Source organism: Drosophila nasuta, chromosome 3 (assembly GCF_023558535.2).
Source record: "Drosophila nasuta strain 15112-1781.00 chromosome 3, ASM2355853v1, whole genome shotgun sequence".
NCBI lineage: Eukaryota > Metazoa > Arthropoda > Insecta > Diptera > Drosophilidae > Drosophila > Drosophila nasuta.
Genome location: NC_083457.1, coordinates 3,659,708 through 3,677,943, shown reverse-complemented (window position 1 = coordinate 3,677,943; position 18,236 = coordinate 3,659,708). Strand labels below are relative to the sequence as shown.

Here is an 18,236-nt window from a genome sequence, read left to right as displayed (position 1 = left end):
TTTCAAAGAGTGTTATTAAATCAAAACTTATACATTCTGACTACCGCAGGTTATTCACAAAAATGTATATAATTTAACAGATACCCAGAAATATTCAATTTTGATTGATTTCCTTTTTCGAAAATTTCTATTAATTTCTCTTATAAGAAAAATGATTTTATGTTCTTCTATGAATTTAATAAACCGGCGTTATTAAATAGAGAAATATTTTAATAAAGCCAGTTTATAAATTGTATATTTGCTCCATCGCAATCACTAAGTATGAGAAAAGTAATTCATCAAAATTTAACTTACATTACATTACGAAATAACTGAATAATATATAAATAAATAAAATAAAAAAATGTAATAGAATATTTATTACAAGGTGGAAATACCAATTGATGTTATTTTAAATTTGGCAGTTGTACGTAAGCAAGAAATATATACCAAATAGGAGATGCCGCAACCTAATTCATAATTGTGCATTCTATAGCATTTTTTTATTATTAAAGGATAAATTGTCTTAGACAATTTACGAACAACACACGTGAATTATTAAAAATATTGAATTATTATTATATTGAAAAGGCATCAAATACTAAACTTTCCTCGTTTACAAATTGCAGCATCATAAATAAAGCTTCATTTCCAGTTTCCGTTACTATATTATTAGATACATACATACATATTACCCATTACCATCTGAATAAAAGCACTCGAAGAGCAATTACTAAACACACTTGCAAAGATTTATTTGATACGGTATTAAACAATTTGACTTCTAAACAGTCTTTACATTTCTCGTTGTTAAACAACTTTGCAGTATGTAAGTCTTAAGGAAAGAGCTCCAACATAAAGTAGGGGAGTGAAGGTTCTACTAAAATAAAGATTTTGCTGAGAGTTGGCATAGGGTCACAGTTTGGAAAGTTAAGAGGAAACAATAAAAAATTGGTTTGTTTGCGAATTTAATTCAATTAAATAGAGTTTTTGCGTTTCTGAGCGGCACATTTAAGGCGTTAACCGTTTGGGATCACGTGGGAACATAGAAGTCTTCCTAATGTTGTCCAAGCCAAGATACAACATGACGACGCGCTCCATGCCAATACCACCGCCAGCGTGTGGTGGACATCCGTAACGGAAGGATTCAATATAAGCGGCAATTTTCGAAGTGTCTGCAATAAGCAACAAAGATTCGATTAGCATCAAGCTGGGCAATTCAAAGAAACTATTTCACTTACCAATGCCATGGTGCTTAGCACGCTCAATTAAGTACTCGGGATCGTGGATACGCTGAGCGCCCGACAGAATCTCTTCACCACGCATAAACATATCGTATGAGTTGGAATAAACAGGATTGTTGGGATCGGGCATCGTATAAAATGGTCGTATCGCCAATGGGAACTTGTCGAGGATGTAGAAGTCAGTGTCGTACTTGGCTTTCACCAAGCGTCCCAACAATTTCTCGTTTGGAGTTGACAAATCCTCCTCGTCACCAGTTTCCACACCAGCCTCGCGCAACATGGCAACACCCTCAGCGAACTGCAGTATCAGTGGTGGCTCCAAGAACTTAAATGCATCCACTTTGTACTGTTGGCCAACAGCCTCAATCTCGCGACTATACTTATCGCGCAGTCCCTTGAAGATGGCTGTAAACGTGTTGCCAATAGTATGCAGCACCTCGTGATAGTGATATTTGAATGCCATCTCCAAGTCGAGACCAACGAACTCGGTTAAATGCCTGTGCGTATTTGAATCCTCAGCACGGAACACAGCTCCCACTGTGAACACCTTGTCGAAGTCAGCGGCGATGGCCATTTGCTTGTACAACTGTGGAGACTGCGCCAGATACGCAGAATCTGCATAATAATTAGATTAATTCATGTTCAGCTCGTGAATTTGCCGAGTTCAGACTCACCCTTGAAGTAGCTGACGGTGAAGACGTTGGCACCACCTTCACTGGCAGCGGAAATGATCTTGGGCGTGTGAATCTCGGTGAAACCCTGGTCGGTAAGAATATCGCGGAACAGACGGCAAACGCCAGCCTCCAGACGAAAGATGGCCTGATTCGCTGGGGTTCTCAAGTCGAGCACACGATTGTCCAACCTCGTGTCCTGGTTGACGCGTATATTAAGTCCCTCAGCGTCATCGGGATTCTCTGGCCTTGACGCATCTTCAATCTGCAGGGGCAGCTGAGCCTTCGCCTGCGAGATGACAAAGATTTGTTCGACAGACAGCTCAACCAGCTGTTCTGTGCAGGACTCAATCTTGTTGGCCACCGCCACGGGTTTCGCTTGAATATCAATGATGCTCTCCTTGGGTATGCTGCAAAGCAAATAACATGATTTAGTCTCGAATTTGATTTATTGTAAGCAACAGGTGCACTTACTTGCCGGCAAACTTGACCATTTGTTTGGAAATGACATCGCCCACGGCCAGAATGCACTGCACAGAGCTGCTCTGCTGGCGTAGAATGAGGAAGCACTGTTTGCCCTTGGCACGCGAAGTATGGACACGTCCGCGCACCCAGACCAGTCCCTTGCCCACATGCTGGCTCAGCTCGGGCACCAAGACGAACTCGCGTTCGCTGCGCTTATCTTTCGATTGTATCATCTCGGAGAGTCCGTAACGACCTGCAGCATGATCGGCTGCATTGTCGCCGGCCGCCTCGTCGGCAGCAATGGCAGCGGCATTCTCGGCTTTCTGCTCAGCTTTCTGTGTGTGAAGAGAGATAAAGATAGAATTAATAGCCATACTACTGATAACATTGGAAATAGCAAGAGAGAAAATTAAAAAGAGGCCACGTCTACAAATCAACTTGCCTTCGCTGCTTTCGCTTGCTTCTTGGCTCCCTTCTTGGATACCGGCTCCTGCCCCGAAGCGGCATTCGCACTGGCTACGTTCTCCTTTTCCTCGACCATATTGGAATGCACAAAATCGGCTGTAAAATCAAATATGTTTATTATTCCAACATACTCTGATAAGCAACAGGCAAGAGAATCGAGGGGAACACACGCATCCGGCACTCTCAAAAACTATTGCGTCACTAACACACACACACACACTCACATGTATAGACAACAAATATATATGGATATTCGTAGACTATATAAATAGAAGTTTGCACATTCAGACTCAGCAATACAATTAAACTCGGCTGCAGCTGAATTTATTCTGCAGTTCAGTCAACTCCACGTAGAAATTGTCATTCCATATGGAGTGGGGACTTCTCGTTCTCTTTGTCTGCTGCGGCACACACTCACACACATAACCTAAACGTGTAACCCTTTATTCACAGCAGGCGCATTGGTTGCCCTTCACTTATTGATTTTTTGTGCATTCGAAATGCGCTTACCAGTTATTTTTCGCCTCTTTTATTTAATACACAAACGAAATTACACGAGTTCGCGGAACTATTGCAGCAGCAGCATGCTCGGTGCAGTGCATTCGATATAAATGAGTTGATTGTCTACCCTTATCGATAGTTGGCCTATCGATGTCAGTTAAAAGTGTTTATGAAAGCAGGCTACGATAATTTGTATAACAATTCAATATAGGCTTATAAATGCAAGTATAATATTATTAACCGATCGAATTTGAAATATTATTAATTAAAATTGAATTTGTAGAATATATAAAAATATTTTCTTTAAATTTATTGCATACAATTTGAAATAAACTGCGTACCAGGCGTATAACGATATATCGACTGACGACCGCCAAATTATATCGATGGCATATTACATCTCCAAGAAAGAGACACAGTTTTCCAGAAAAGTCACTTGGTGAAGGGAGAAAAATAATTGTTTGTTTTGTGTTTTTGTGCACTCCAGAAGGTAAGATTCTGCAACCATTACGCTATATTTAGAAAACTCTCGCTTTTAAGTGTTAATCAATTGTGGCGAAGGTTGTAATTCTTGTTCTTCCCCAATTAATTACTTAAGTGGTCCGATAAGAGTGAGTCACCAGCGTTTAATTTCCCTTGCCTTAAACAACGGTATAATTCGATGTTAATATGCATATTAAATTAAATAATGGATATTCTTGTGCACCATAGCACAACTAGTTAATCGACATATATAAGTTGTCACGCGTACAATTTCACACTTGCAAATGTGTACATAAGGTATTCATCTCCATTTGTATATTTGTATACATTTGTATGTCTGTTTGTACGTGTCAGCACATCTGTATCATTCCACCATACATACGTCATGTTTACCCAACAAACCACGCATATCGCGCGACACATTCATAATATCTTATATCCGCTATGAAAACATTCGCAGTAAGAATTCAACCGGTTGGTTTCGTTTTGGCTTCAGATTTAAGTTAATTAGCAAAACAAATACGAATATTATAAGAGTTCATTTGGCTAAACACTTTCTTCTTTTCTAGGTAAATTACCATTTATAGTGTTTGTTGGGTTACCGAAAACTATAAGCTAAGGACAACGAAATGCACGGTAAGATTCCAATAGACCGACTGTACTAATAAATTGTTCTCTTTGGGTTCTTGGGTCTATTGCAGTCAAATACTTATTCAGTGGTCTCTTGTAGCTATCTGTAGGAGCAGATCGTTCAGTTCAGTTGAGCTTAAGAGACAAAATCAACAACAGCAACAATATGTCGTGGCAAAGTGTCCCTCAATATCCTCAATATCAAGGTTTACTTTATTTTGACTTATAATTTGATTGAATATAACTGTTAAGATTTAGCTTCTTGTTTTGTTACGTTTCGCATGCTTTTGTTAAGACGCTTTGTATGTTACATATTTCCATTAATTATTTCTACCATATTAATGTTTTGCTTGCTCTCAACGGTCTCTTATCGCTTAAGTTCGCGCAATAATTGAGTCATATTTGTACAATTGTAAGAAAACAGAGCCTGTGTTTCTCAAGTCTGCTCTAAGTACTTTATTTCATATTATATAGATTTGTTTATACGTTTTTTAAGAGTTTCTAACTGGGATTGCATTTAGCATCGATTCTTAGATTTTTCATTTGTTTTGAAACCGGATTTAGACCGGTCGAATATTTGCATTGACATTCATTTATATAAGTAACATGTTCTGTACGAAAAAATTTCGACTACTCGTGTCATTAGTGTTCTCACCTTTGACTAGTACACATCTTGAGATAACAACACAGCAATGGAGCCTGCAGCTGTAGAGAAAGAAAATAAAGAGAGTAAGTTACTGTGGCAGAGATTGTTTATCTAGGAAGTTCATGTAAACAATGATCAATTTAATACGAGACTGAACCTTAAATCGATTGACCGTAGTTTTTTTCAGAGAAATTTTGCATTTCTATTTAAACTCTCTTTCGCCAAACCGGTTTGATTGGATCATCAAAAATTTAACAAACCAGCACATTTATTAATTCGATCGTAGAATGGCAAACAAAAATGTATCAAGATTCATTTCACCGAAAAATGTTGAAATTAAAATTTGACTTGCCTCTCGCTTAATACCGAGGTCGCTTTCCTGGAAAATCTCGTATTATGCGATAAGTATATGTATATGTATTGTAGAACACATGTTTCAGTGAATAGGGCAAAAATATATATTTTATCGAAATTTATAACTCATTTATAATTATTTCAAGTTTAACAAGCTCTGTATTTAAAGCTTGTAATGTTTGGCCGCATTTACAATTTTATTAGAGTGCGAGTGTCATTTGTTATGTGATTTAAATATTATTCCCAAGCTGTGTACTAGTCTCATTAGCTATTTTAAGTTTTAGGACGTTGTAATAATTGGTAGATGTTTTTCAATTATATTTTCTATCTAAGTACATTCATATTTTAGTCCGTTGGAATGCATGAGTTAAGTCATAGACATAAGAAGCTAACGTTTGTCATCTCCCGCAGATCCCAATCAGCAGTACAACTATGGCGGCGGTTATCCACCGCAAGGGGGCGGCTACCCGCCGCAAGGTGGCGGTTATCCACCACAAGGAGGCTATGGCGGCGGCCCACCGCAAGGCTATCCGCCCTATGGCCAAGGCGGCGGTCAAGCCTATCCACAGGGAGGTTACGGTCAGGATCCATATGGTCAAGGCCCACCACCCGGTGGCTATGCACCTCAGCCCGGCTTCGTTCAACCACCTCCATCGGCTGGCTATGGGGCCTACGATGATCCCGAGCAACCAAAGAACTTTTCATTCGACGATCAGAGTATTCGACGTGGTTTCATACGCAAAGTCTATATTATTCTAATGGTATGTCTTCAATGGTTGTTTGACTGTTTCAATACCTCTAATGTTAATGGTTTTCCATCGCAGGGTCAACTGGTCGTTACTTTTGGAGCTGTTGCGCTATTCGTTTTTCACGAAGGAACTAGAAGATTCGCTGCTAAAAATTCGTGGCTGTTTTGGGTTGCTCTTGCCGTCTTGCTTGTGACAATGATTTGCATGGCTTGCTGCGAGAGTGTGCGACGACAAACACCGACGAACTTCATATTCTTAGGGTTATTCACAATAGCGCAATCATTCCTTTTAGGCGTTTCAGCCAGTCGCTATGCTCCAACAGAGGTAAGTCCTGTTTTCTGATCTGTCAACTCGATACACAATTTCTAAACTTGTTTTTATTGTAGGTACTAATGGCAGTGGGAATAACGGCTGCTGTTTGTCTCGCCTTGACGCTCTTTGCAATGCAAACAAAGGTGGACTTCACCATGATGGGCGGCATATTGCTGGCTTGCATGGTCGTCTTTATGATCTTTGGAATCGTTGCCATCTTCTTCAAGGGCAAAATCATAACGCTTGTCTATGCATCGTTTGGGGCCTTGCTGTTCTCCGTGTATCTCATATACGATACGCAGTTGATGATGGGCGGCGATCACAAGTATTCCATTAGTCCTGAGGAGTACATCTTTGCTGCTCTGAATCTCTACTTGGATGTGGTCAACATCTTCATATACATTCTAACAATTATTGGGGCTTCGCGGGACTAAACCCGCGCCCAAAGACCCGTATATACGTTTATTTAATGGCAAAAATCGAAATCGAAAATCAGAAAGAATCCAGCTTATTAATATTGCTCTTTACTCAAGTTAAACATGTATTACTCATAATCACATAATCTCAATTACGATTTGAAGAAAGCGTTTACGGTGTATTGTGCGCAGCTAGAGATTCTTTGTTGATAATAACAATTATCATTATTTAGTACAGATCTTTTGTTGCGTTGGTATTTTCCTTATTCCTTATAAGAGTGTAGAGAGTAATAAGCTTAAGGTGAAATGTATACAAAATTGTCACATTGTTATGCATACGAATGCACTAATTTTATGTTGATTAACTTGATTTGTTATGTTCTTCAAAATTGTTCTTATGACTTCTGTATACCTGATAAATAATTGATGATCCAAACCAAATACTACCACATACATCCGAACTACATGCAAACAACTAAAACTAAATAACAGCATAAATAAATGAAAATATGCATTATACAAATTATTTACTATATACAATATACATACATACTTATATATGAAAAGGACACGCAGCAGTTTGTCGCCTGCAGTTGTTAAGCAATTAATATGTCAAATACATACGTAAAGTGCAGATGTATCAGGAATCCCTCAATAATGAAATATACATACTTATTGTGCAACGTCACTGTGGTAAAAAGTCAACAATAAAGCAAATCTATTTATTTATTAAATAAATCACAAACTGAACTGCATCTCGCACTCTGTGAATCAACTATGAATGCATTAAGCTGGTGAGGGTGATGCAAGGCGTATGTGGTTTTTTTAGTCTGCCTTTGTAGGTCTTCCCCTTTGGGGCGTTGGCGACTGCCGGCTGCTTGCTTCGGTTCAGTTGGGAGTAAACTAGCAAAGTTGCAAGAGTCAACAGTCAACTGTTGCCAGTGTTGGATTAGTTAACAGCCACAGCACAATCACAAGCACAAAATAGATAGTTGTACTTGTAGTTGTATTTATAAACACGTATCATTATCATACAAGCATTGAGGTTACTTTCTTATCTGACGATAAGTGTGAGACTACCAAATATTTGGAACTTGTGGCTATCCCCACCTAGTATTTGTGTCCAGCTCTGCCAGTTTTATTCGGTAGCTTCCAGCAGTGCGTGTGATTTAAAGCGACTCGACTTCGAGCACAATAAAAGCAAAAAAGGAAAAAAGAAAGCTATAAAATGTACCAATACCAGCAAGGTGAGTTGTAAAAAAGAGTGTGCTGAAGATAAGATAAATACAAAATATACAAGCTTGTATTACTGTATATAGAGCAAAGATATGTTAGCTTATATTTAATGGTTTTTAGGACTGTTTTGACGAACTTCCTTACTGTAAACTCACCTCATAAATTCCACAAATTACAAGCCTTTTTCCTAGGTATTTGCTGATATACAACACATACATATATTTCAACATTATCCCTATCATTAACAATTCGATAAGACAAAAGTGAATCACATTGTGGTTTACATAATGTACGTAGTATCACATCGATTGGCAGTAGTATGTATATAGAGCACAGGTGCGTCGTATCTGAGTCTGCAGTGACGCGTTATCAGGAGTCACCAATACCAGTAGGAACTGCATGCATATAAGCACACTCATATACCCTACCTCACTCTTTGCTCCAAGCTGGCTATCAATGTGATTTCATTGTGGTCGTGGCGATAGCAAGTGGCTAATCTGCAGGCAAGTGAAAGAGGTTTCAGGCAATTCCCATTAGCCAAACGACTCAGACACTTAGACTAAAAATAGCGGAAAACAATTCGAGACTAACGAAAAACCATGAGCAACACACACTTTCAATACGGTTAAGCTGTTTTATTGCACATCAGCAAATTTCCCTTTCACTAAACTCAACACTTGTCTCATTGCAGGTGACAACAATGGCGTCTATGGAGACCCCGAGGCGGACAAGAGTTTCGCCTTTGACGATCAAAGCATTCGCAAAGGATTCATACGCAAGGTTTACCTCATTCTGATGGTAAGTGTGGCGTATACTTAATAAATCCAGGAAGCCCCTTAATATTGCTAATTTTTTTTCAGACTCAACTGCTCATCACCTTTGGCATTGTTTGTGTGTTCACCTTCTCCAAGGGTTCTCAAGAATGGGTTCAACGAAACCCAGCGATCGTTTGGATTGCTCTGGTAAGATTTCCATTAAAACTAATCCTCCGATATCCCTATAATAATATTATATTTCTTAATGATTGCAGGGCGTGCTAATAGTAACCATGATCAGCATGGCTTGCTGCGAGGCTCCACGTCGGAAAACACCGATCAACTTCATCTTTCTGTTTCTCTTCACGCTAGCTGAGGCCTTCCTGCTGGGCATGATTGCCGGTCAATACGAGGCCAAGGAAGTGATGATGGCCGTGGGCATCACGGCTGCCGTCAGCCTGGGATTAACGCTGTTCGCCCTGCAGACAAAGTGGGATTTTACAATGTGCGGTGGTGTGTTGGTCGCCTGCCTGGTGGTCTTCATTATCTTTGGCATCATTGCCATCATTGTTCCCGGTGTGATCATTGGCCTCGTCTACGCCTCGCTGGGAGCAATTCTCTTCTCCGTTTACCTGGTCTACGATACGCAGCTGATGATGGGTGGCAATCACAAGTATTCCATCAGTCCCGAGGAATACGTATTTGCCGCACTCAATCTGTATCTGGATATCGTCAACATTTTCATGTACATCCTCACCATCATTGGGCTGTCGCGCAACTAACTTAGTCTTCCAATAGATGCTAAGACTAGTCTAGTATACGCTTAGTAATAGCGTAGTCTGTAGATCGTAGTCTGAAGGTGTCAATTGTTGTCGCACCATCTAGAATATTTATTATTATATAACCTAAACTGAGATTACGTGTTTCTGGTTTCTGCTTTTTTCTGTGTTGTCCAAGAAATACACTCACAAGTGACCGGCAAACGATGACTATGACGATTGTATTTGTTCAATGTTCACATGTTCCCAGCCAGCTATCCAATCTCACTGCCGTTGGATTTACGATGCATCTCATTGCGACCCTGCTCCACGCAGCGGTGTCCAATTAATTAAAACACACACGAAAGGCCGTAATGTAATTATGTCCAATTGAGATTGGGCCGTGTGGCGTGGCATGGCATGGAACATGGAGGATGGAGGATGGTGGATTGGAGAAGACACCTCCATTTCTGGGCTGCAAGTGCCACAAGGCCCCTCGCATCGATCAGTTGTGCGCGCATCTGATTCGGGTGCAGAACTAACGCGGGGTGAGCCATGGATTTCGATGAAGTACTTAAGGAGGTAGGCGCATTCGGTCTCTATCAGAAGATCATCATCTGCTCCGTGCTGCTGCCGGCTGCGTTGCCATGCGCCTTTCACGCCTACAGGTTTGCTTTGCTCCACCTGCAGCATTTTTCACAATTTTGCCAGCAATTCTTTTTGCTTTCGTAGTCAGCTGTTCATTGCAGCCACGCCACAGCATTGGTGTCGCATACCAGAGCTTGAGCCATGGACTCAGGATTACATACAGCTCGTGAAGAATCTCAGCATTCCACGGAACAAACACGGTGACTTTGCGGAGTGCTCGATGTTTGCTCGCAACTACAGTGAAATGGTGCGTCAATCTTAAATAATATATACATACATATGTATAGTTATTATACTATGTGAGTCAGTTTCATGCGTTTTGATAAACGTTTAAAACGTATCCAGTCCGATTGGAAAGTGTAAATGAATCACAATCAAATACTATCTTTGAGTAGTTTGTCCCCTTGAAATAAATAACTAGGTTCTTAAGATAAGGCATCGATTGGCATATTTAATCAAGTGCAACGTTTCAACAATGTTTCCTATTATTCAGCGTGATACTGTGTTCTGTGTGGTTTTCAAATAATATTTAATAGTCAGACTACTCAATATAATACATACATGCATGTCTAACGCATTTTACCTCGTGTGTTTAAAATGTAATGTCTGCCAGTGCTGCCCAGCACAGTAGAGAATTAAGTAGTATATGCAGAACTGCAAGCAAGCAGTTTAAGTGCTGCAAGCAAGCAGTTCAAGTACTGCAAGCAAGTAGTATGCAAGCAGTTAAACATGACAATTTAAATGCAACAATAATATTATGTGAATTACCAACTTCAATTTCGTCCATCATATTTATTTTATTGGTTGAATGCCACAATAATTTGGATTATCAATTAAACAACTTTTAACAATATTTTATTTGTTTTTATCAACACTTGGTAGGTGCGATATCTGGAGTACCGCACACCCTACGAGTTGCAGCGAGAGCAGTCTTCTAAGCTGTTAAGATTGGATCAAGATGCTGTGGTGTCCTGTCAGCATGGCTGGCACTACGACAAATCCATGTATCCCAGCACAGTTGTTCAGGAGGTGCGTCCACACATGCTCCGCAAGTAACTTCTTTACCATCTTTACAATCTTTTCTTGCAGTGGAATTTAGTGTGCAATAAAAGTTACTATGTAACATTGGCATTGGTGCTCTTTGGACTGGGCGGCCTTATTGGCAACTATGTGTTTGGCTATTTGGTGGATCTGTGGGGTCGACGTCCCTCCTTCTATGCATATCTATTGCTCGAGATCATTGCCTGTGCAGCCAGTGCCTTTGCCTGGAACTATTACTCTTGGCTGGGTCTACGCTTTATTGTGGGTCTCACTGTGCCCGCCATTCTTGCCAGTCCATACGTCCTAGCCATTGAGCTGGTGGGTCCCGAACGTCGCGTCTTTTGCACCATAGTGTCCAACATTGCCTACTCGCTGGGTCTGGTACTGTTAGCGGTAAGTATTCGTCGATAAGTTGATAAAATATCTATGTCCGTCTATCCTCTTATTAAAAACCTCTTTCATAGACACTAGAAATACTATCGTATTCAATAGCAATACAAATTAGGAACAGATATTGAAATGCATAATAATAATGTTTCCTATATAGTATGTTATGTTTCTAATGGAGTGAACGCTCTTAATTCTATTGAGTCCTTTAAAAATGAACACTACAATTTCAAAACTTTTTTATAAAGGGCGTCGTTTACTTGGTGCGCGACTGGCGCTATCTAACCCTGGCTGTTTCCCTACCCCTTCTCATGCTCTTCTCCTGCTTCTTTGTGTTGCCCGAGTCACCGCGCTGGCTGATTGCTGTGGGACAACCGAAGCGAGCCGCCAGGATTCTCAAGGTTATGGCGCGTGTGAATGGCGTCCACGTCACCCGCGACTTTATGGAACGTCTCTATGAACAATTGCACATCAAGCAGCCGGCGGAGACAGTGCACTATGGCATCCTAGATCTGTTTCGTGGGACCAACATGCGCAGAAAGACGCTTATTGTGACGCTGATCTGGTTTGCCAATACCAGTGTCTATGTGGGACTCAGTTACTATGCTCCGGCACTTGGCGGGGACGAGATTTGGAACTTCTTTCTAGCTGGTGCTGTAGAGTTGCCCACTTACTTGTTGCTTTGGCCAGGGTTGAGCTACTTCGGACGCCGTTGGATTCTGTTTATTTCCATGTTGGTTGGTGGCGTGGCCTGTGTGGCAACTCTGCTGTATCAGCAGCAGGCGGATGTGATGTTGCTTCTATACTGCATTGGAAAAATGGGAATTTCCTCGGCATTTGTTGTGTTACCGCTGCTTGCATCCGAGTTATATCCGACCGTAGTGAGGGGTCTCGGCATGAGCTTCAGTTCCGTGGTTGCCATGACTGGGCCCATAATTATACCCATAATTAACCATATGGTGAGTACAAGTGTTCTAGCTTTCCCATCAATTAACCTCTTTCTCTTTTTCGTCCCTTGCAGGGTCAACAAATGCTGGTGTTGCCGCTGATTGTGATGGGAGCTTTGCTCATTGTTGGTGGCTTCGCGAGTCTTTTTCTGCCCGAAACACGAGGCAAGAATCTGCCTCAAACGTTAGAGGAAGGGGAGGCGGTTCCACTTAGCTTTCTGCTCTGTTGCTGTGTGGAGAGTGAGCCAAAAAATCGTCAGACCCAAAACAAAGGTTTGGGAAGAAATCGTATGCCTGAAGAAGCCGCAAAAGTCTACCACAGAGTCGGTGTAGGAGGACCTGCAGCATGCAGAATTGTCTGCAGCATTTGTAAAAAAGAAATGAGAACTTTGTAATAAATATTTACAATGATATACTAACCACATCTGCCTAGAACGTTTTGAAAAAAAGAACGGGTTCAGCATCTTATGATAGTTTCACACAGCCTAAAAGTATACTACAAAATATTTTTATCTACTTTCATCCCGAAAGTATGTGATAGGAAAAAAGAATTGGTCCGTTGTGTCTAAATCGAAGAAGTCGTTTTTTATGTGAATTGTTAACAACTGAATAAACTTTACTTGCACGTTGCTATATTTAGCATAAAGGTTTTTTAAATTGTCAGTTGTGTTTTTAAAGGGTAAAGAAAATATCAATATTTTGGTTTTTATACCATATTGTTGATATTAAGATTAAATTGATATGAACTCTCTACTGAAATGCCCTGAATACCAATTGAGAGTGTCACATGTTGATACACATTATACAATTTTCTTAAATTAAAGTGTTATTACTTTTATTAGTAGGGTATAAAGACAAACAACTTGACTCAAATCTTTTGTAGTGGAATGGTCGATCGTAAGCATTTATTACATACTGACTATTTGTACTTATGTATATACGTATAAATGTGTGTGTAAGTATTCATCACTACGTAAACTGTCATTCAAACAAGTCTACTTATCAATAAGCTCTCATGCATACTATACATATATATATATTTTTCGAAATATGTGTGTAAATGTGTAAATATATTTCAATATGCATGTAACGAAGATACATACATACATACACTTATAATATTTATTTGTGAGTTTCTTTGTTTATTTGTGTATTACACATATATACATACATACATGTATAGAGCGTATTCAGCAAGCATGAGACAAACTGTTGAGTTCAAAGTCCACTGAGTAGACGCAGCGCGTGAACGATTGTAAAATTGTATGAGTAGTTGTAAAAATGCATTCACCTTATCAAAGCAAACGGAGCGCCAGAGTACAACAAAGTGGAGAAGAAAGAAGGTTGCGGAAGTGAGGGCAACTTACAACGCTGACAGTGGGACAGGTATTAATATACTAGGTATTCAAATTAAATTAACGCATACATACATACATATACACATATGTACATAATATGTGTGCCTGTAGTTTTGCACACATTTAAACATAATATTATATGTATGTTATGGGCGTATATTAATCTGCTTGGCAATCAAACAAAAGAGTATTATTTTTGTTCATACACAGCAGATATATATATGTATGTATGTATATGTACCAGATACATACTTAGTATACAAAAATATACTATGTAGGAATGAATAGACATTTTGGCAACTGAACAAAGAAGTTCCGGGTAGGAAACCCTGGCAATGCATTGAGACGCCTTCAAGAAGACAAGCAACAGAGTGTATTTTAATCCATTTTATACTATAAACAATGGTACTGATAATATTTGGGTTATGGCCATTTACATTATTTTAAGTATAATTTAGAGGGCTATAAATGTGTAACCATATTTTCCAAAAATAAAATACTCCATTCCATTATTGGACTTGAGCCTGAAAGCAACCATTTTGTAAGAAACAAATGGTCTGTGTATTTTGAAAGTGTTTCATTAACATTACATTAAAACACACCTTACACATGTGTATGGAAGTGCCTATAGAGTTTATGTACATACAACTTGTGTGTAAGTATGTATTTCACTGAGAAACAATGATCAAAACAAACAAGAAAAACTGCCTCAACCGGGCAGATAAACGAGCGACAACAAAATACAAACAGAAAAGGCAGCACCAGATGTCTGTTGACAGCGACTCGAAAGAAACCCATGTGCATTTAAAATACATACTTGTATGTATGTACATATGTATGTACAAGCACGCATACATAGTCAAATGTAGGTAATAAATATTTATGTGCATACTTGTATGTGTGGTGGTAGATACAGTAAATTCAGTGTTGCCTTTGTGACGCCTTCGCGATTGATTAAAACTACAGAGCGCCCGGCATCGACCATCGACCACAAAACGAAGCGTGGCGTCGCTTTACGCTCCGAGCGTCGGCGTCGGCGTCGACGTCGTGTCGGGCCTCGTTTTGGTAGACGCTGTGCTGCGTTCAGTGCGATCGCAGACATTGTGCAAAACGGTTCGCATAGGCTGGGCGTTTTAGTGATCGAATCGGTCGGACTGGAATTGGAAATTGGAAGTGTTGGAGTAGCTGTAGATCTTGCTGTTGTTGTAACTGTGTCAAGCCAATTTTAAATATATTTAAAAGGGCGTCACAATCAAAAAGCGAATAGTGCGAAGTGATAAATTAATCAATTTATACATAGAACTCAAACGGCATTGAGGTAGGTCGCTTTTTGGCATAGTTACAGTAACATAGTTACTCAACTTTTACTTGAGTGTTGTAATAATAATCCCAAGGCTGCGTACACTATCAGTCTCAATGTCTTAAGGGCCGTCTAATCGTGCCACGTCTACTAAATCGAACTAAACTATGACTATGCAATCCAGTGGCGTCTCACAAATCAAATTATTGGTTAATATGGCGCGTGTTCGTTGCTGATTTTGCAGTCAATTTGCTATCAGCAGTGGTGCGAACTGAACTGTTTTGAACTTAATAAGTGCCCAAGTGCTAATTGATAATATGTACCTATATACAGCTAAACGGATCGACTATGTATGGGTGCTAATCTTGATATATAGCTCCCGCCCGCCATCACAATTTAAGACGCATTTCTTTAAGAAATATTGTTTTGATTCCGCTTTTTATTTACTTTCATACTCTTGTAGATAACAACAAATATATATATTATATACATATGTACATTAATAAATTGCATACTTATCACTTCAGTGGAGGCCTTCGAGAATGAATTCTTTTAAGTAAACATTACACATTTACCAAGCACTTGATAGATAAGAATCTCTAAAAAGTTTTCATTAATTAAATATTTACCTACTTGTTTGTGACCGAAGCGGACTGATCCCGAAACTCCAGCACATATAGAATTAATTTAAAGTGATCGTCCGACGCCATTATCACTAAGAACGAGACACACCTAGAAACAAGCAAAGAACAACATTCACGTAGTATATAAAATCTCGTATATAATATACAATTTATACGACTTGACGACACGCACAAGCCCACTAAAATTTCAATTTGAAACAACAACAAAACAAATCATTTCTGATATATTTTTAGCTTTATCAATTTGCGTTTTCTACGGAGGCTCGACATCTTTGTTTGCGCTCTTCTCCTCGCATCGATTCTGTCCATACATACGACAACAGCTATGGATAGCGTCAGATCGTTTTTTGCTAACCCAAACAAAGACAACAATATCGGCAATCAACAAAATGGCGCTCAGGGACGCTGGAACAACAGGAATAGGAACATGCAGGCTCACACAGACCCCGGTTCGGTGAATTCTACCATCAGGAACCCAACTAGTAGCGATGCCAAGCGCAAGGACAGTGATAATTACTTCTACATAATGTAAGTTGAACATCAGTAAAATAGTATTGAGGTTAAGAAGAGAAATTGGGTATTAGAGGTTTTCTAAAATAAAATAGTACATTTTTCCTGTTTAGTCTATCTCTGTGCCATATTATATTATCTCATTGTTATTTCTAAAGGAACAAAGTAACTGTCAGTTTTCTATAGATACCATAAACAATAATAATTGGTAGAATAACCATGAAAATGACTAAAACTTTTGGAGATATCTTATCTATAATATTAGCGTACTAAACTTGTTTACCTTTTGCCTGTCGCTAGCCATACATGTTTGGTATAATAATAAGTTATTTTGATTTCTTATCAGCATAAAATGTAATTTTTTATTTGCTAAAAGGCGATAAAGATACAATAAGTGTGGGTCAACGTAAACAATTTGAGTTAAAAGCTAGTATTATTTAACATATTAATTGGTTAGCAATTGAAGCAAGCTTTCAAACGTTCTCTAATGCGAGTACTTTTGATAAACCAGTTTCCAACTAATATATCACATTGTTATTGCCTTGAATAATACCAGTATTGTTTCATACCACCAGCTTTAGGCTCCAATAAGTTTAAATCAGAAGCAAAAGCTTTGAAGCGGAGCTTTAAAGCTGCATATCTGAATAGAGTACGGAGGAACGAGAGAGACGCATAAGTAGTGTTTGAGAGAGTGAGAGAAATAATCAGCATTGAGGGGGGCTGTTGGCCGTCATGAATCCCACTTCAGTATCGAATTAGCTGCCAAGAGCGTCACGCGGTAAAGCGGTAAAACCCCATATTTAGAATGTGCGGGGCGGGTTCTGCCCAAAAATAAACACAACTTGGGCATTTACTGGTTATAAGTGCGTGATTCAGTCGCTCAGTTTAAACAGTTGCAGTTTACCAACGGGCAGGATTACGTGCTGTGAGCAATTGGGTAAGAAATCGCAATCTCAAGAACACCAATTGTTTGACTAGCATAGCGAAGTGAAAGCGAGTGGCATTGTATAAAATAACAACAAATTTATATATTTAGCTCTCTTAAATAACAATTTCTCTTTCCTATCCTTTGCAGGTGGCGAGCTTGAGGACAACCCGGCAGAAGCAGCTGGTAAAACAACAGCAGAGCCATAGCATTAAGTTTACGTCTAAAGTGACCTGCAGCGGATTTGTGCACACATCTTATTAGAGACATCGGAAGCTGTAACCGACGTGTTTTTTTTGCCGCGTTGCATCATCTCCATACCCGGTGTTTAGTGATATTAGTTATTTATTTAAGTATACAATCTGATTTATTTACACAAACATTCAACTTGATTTGATACCACATTACGTATACGTATTGTCTGATCGAAACTGGCATTCTACTTGCATTGTATTGAAGTATAATCCTTGAAGCCCATATATGGACCCGTTTACAGTTATTGGCTTGATTTACTGGCTGATCTGCATGATATTATTTGGACCCATGATGTTCTTTGTCTGCGTTTACCTACCCGAAGTGCCAGTGCGATATGTGAAGAGTCTAAGGCAGTACACATAGGCCTTATACATACACTCGCTCTCTGCTTAATTTTGTATACTACACATAGTCAAGTATATAGGTACTCATTTGATACACAATTTATACTGATACTGATACTGATGTACTCCTATAATCAACACACCATTGAACTCTCTACAATAAATACGTTCATGTGGAATTTACTCAGAACTTGTGAACTTATCTCTCTGTCA

General features: G+C 39.3%; 5 protein-coding genes across 12 annotated transcripts; 4 read left to right on the top strand and 1 right to left on the bottom strand.

Annotated features, from left to right (window-relative positions):
• Positions 1-709: 709 nt before the first annotated feature.
• On the bottom strand, positions 710-3,479 carry LOC132794164 (aspartate--tRNA ligase, cytoplasmic). The gene is made up of 6 exons (XM_060804440.1): positions 3,335-3,479; positions 2,802-2,920; positions 2,369-2,694; positions 1,898-2,304; positions 1,221-1,838; positions 710-1,154 (listed from the first exon to the last, which is right to left on the bottom strand). Exons 2-6 carry the CDS (start codon positions 2,898-2,900, stop codon positions 991-993), a joined length of 1,614 nt encoding a protein of 537 aa, XP_060660423.1. The 5' UTR covers positions 2,901-2,920; positions 3,335-3,479; the 3' UTR covers positions 710-990.
• Positions 3,480-3,580: 101 nt separating this feature from the next.
• Positions 3,581-7,620, top strand: LOC132794162 (protein lifeguard 1). Of its 4 annotated transcripts, XM_060804435.1 has the most exons (6): positions 3,582-3,815; positions 4,378-4,444; positions 4,510-4,644; positions 5,850-6,199; positions 6,263-6,511; positions 6,574-7,620. In XM_060804435.1, the coding sequence occupies exons 3-6, from the start codon at positions 4,605-4,607 to the stop codon at positions 6,931-6,933; spliced, it is 999 nt and encodes a 332-aa protein (XP_060660418.1). In that variant the 5' UTR covers positions 3,582-3,815; positions 4,378-4,444; positions 4,510-4,604; the 3' UTR covers positions 6,934-7,620. The 4 variants fall into 4 exon arrangements, with proteins under 4 accessions (XP_060660420.1, XP_060660418.1, XP_060660417.1 ...); XM_060804437.1 differs by lacking the exon at positions 4,510-4,644 and having other exon boundaries at positions 3,581-3,815; XM_060804434.1 differs by lacking the exon at positions 4,378-4,444.
• A 141-nt stretch (positions 7,621-7,761) lies between these two features.
• On the top strand, positions 7,762-9,822 carry LOC132794163 (protein lifeguard 2). Of its 2 annotated transcripts, none has more exons than XM_060804439.1 (4): positions 7,762-8,162; positions 8,843-8,949; positions 9,012-9,113; positions 9,182-9,822. In XM_060804439.1, the coding sequence occupies exons 1-4, from the start codon at positions 8,144-8,146 to the stop codon at positions 9,686-9,688; spliced, it is 735 nt and encodes a 244-aa protein (XP_060660422.1). In that variant the 5' UTR covers positions 7,762-8,143; the 3' UTR covers positions 9,689-9,822. The 2 variants fall into 2 exon arrangements, with proteins under 2 accessions (XP_060660422.1, XP_060660421.1); XM_060804438.1 differs by lacking the exon at positions 7,762-8,162 and adding an exon at positions 8,673-8,775.
• An 88-nt stretch (positions 9,823-9,910) lies between these two features.
• On the top strand, positions 9,911-13,260 carry LOC132794160 (beta-alanine transporter). Its single transcript, XM_060804431.1, has 6 exons — positions 9,911-10,332; positions 10,397-10,559; positions 11,195-11,341; positions 11,402-11,746; positions 11,989-12,699; positions 12,762-13,260. Exons 1-6 carry the CDS (start codon positions 10,220-10,222, stop codon positions 13,080-13,082), a joined length of 1,800 nt encoding a protein of 599 aa, XP_060660414.1. The 5' UTR covers positions 9,911-10,219; the 3' UTR covers positions 13,083-13,260.
• Positions 13,261-14,057: 797 nt separating this feature from the next.
• LOC132789724 (uncharacterized) lies at positions 14,058-18,206 on the top strand. Of its 4 annotated transcripts, none has more exons than XR_009632732.1 (3): positions 14,058-14,073; positions 16,224-16,517; positions 17,575-17,895. XR_009632732.1 is itself a non-coding variant. In XM_060797941.1 (3 exons), the coding sequence occupies exon 3, from the start codon at positions 17,905-17,907 to the stop codon at positions 18,040-18,042; it is 138 nt and encodes a 45-aa protein (XP_060653924.1). In that variant the 5' UTR covers positions 15,120-15,363; positions 16,224-16,517; positions 17,575-17,904; the 3' UTR covers positions 18,043-18,206. The 4 variants fall into 4 exon arrangements, 3 of the variants coding, with proteins under 3 accessions (XP_060653924.1, XP_060653922.1, XP_060653925.1); XM_060797941.1 differs by lacking the exon at positions 14,058-14,073 and adding an exon at positions 15,120-15,363 and having other exon boundaries at positions 17,575-18,206; XM_060797939.1 differs by lacking the exon at positions 14,058-14,073 and adding an exon at positions 15,123-15,363.
• Positions 18,207-18,236: the final 30 nt, after the last annotated feature.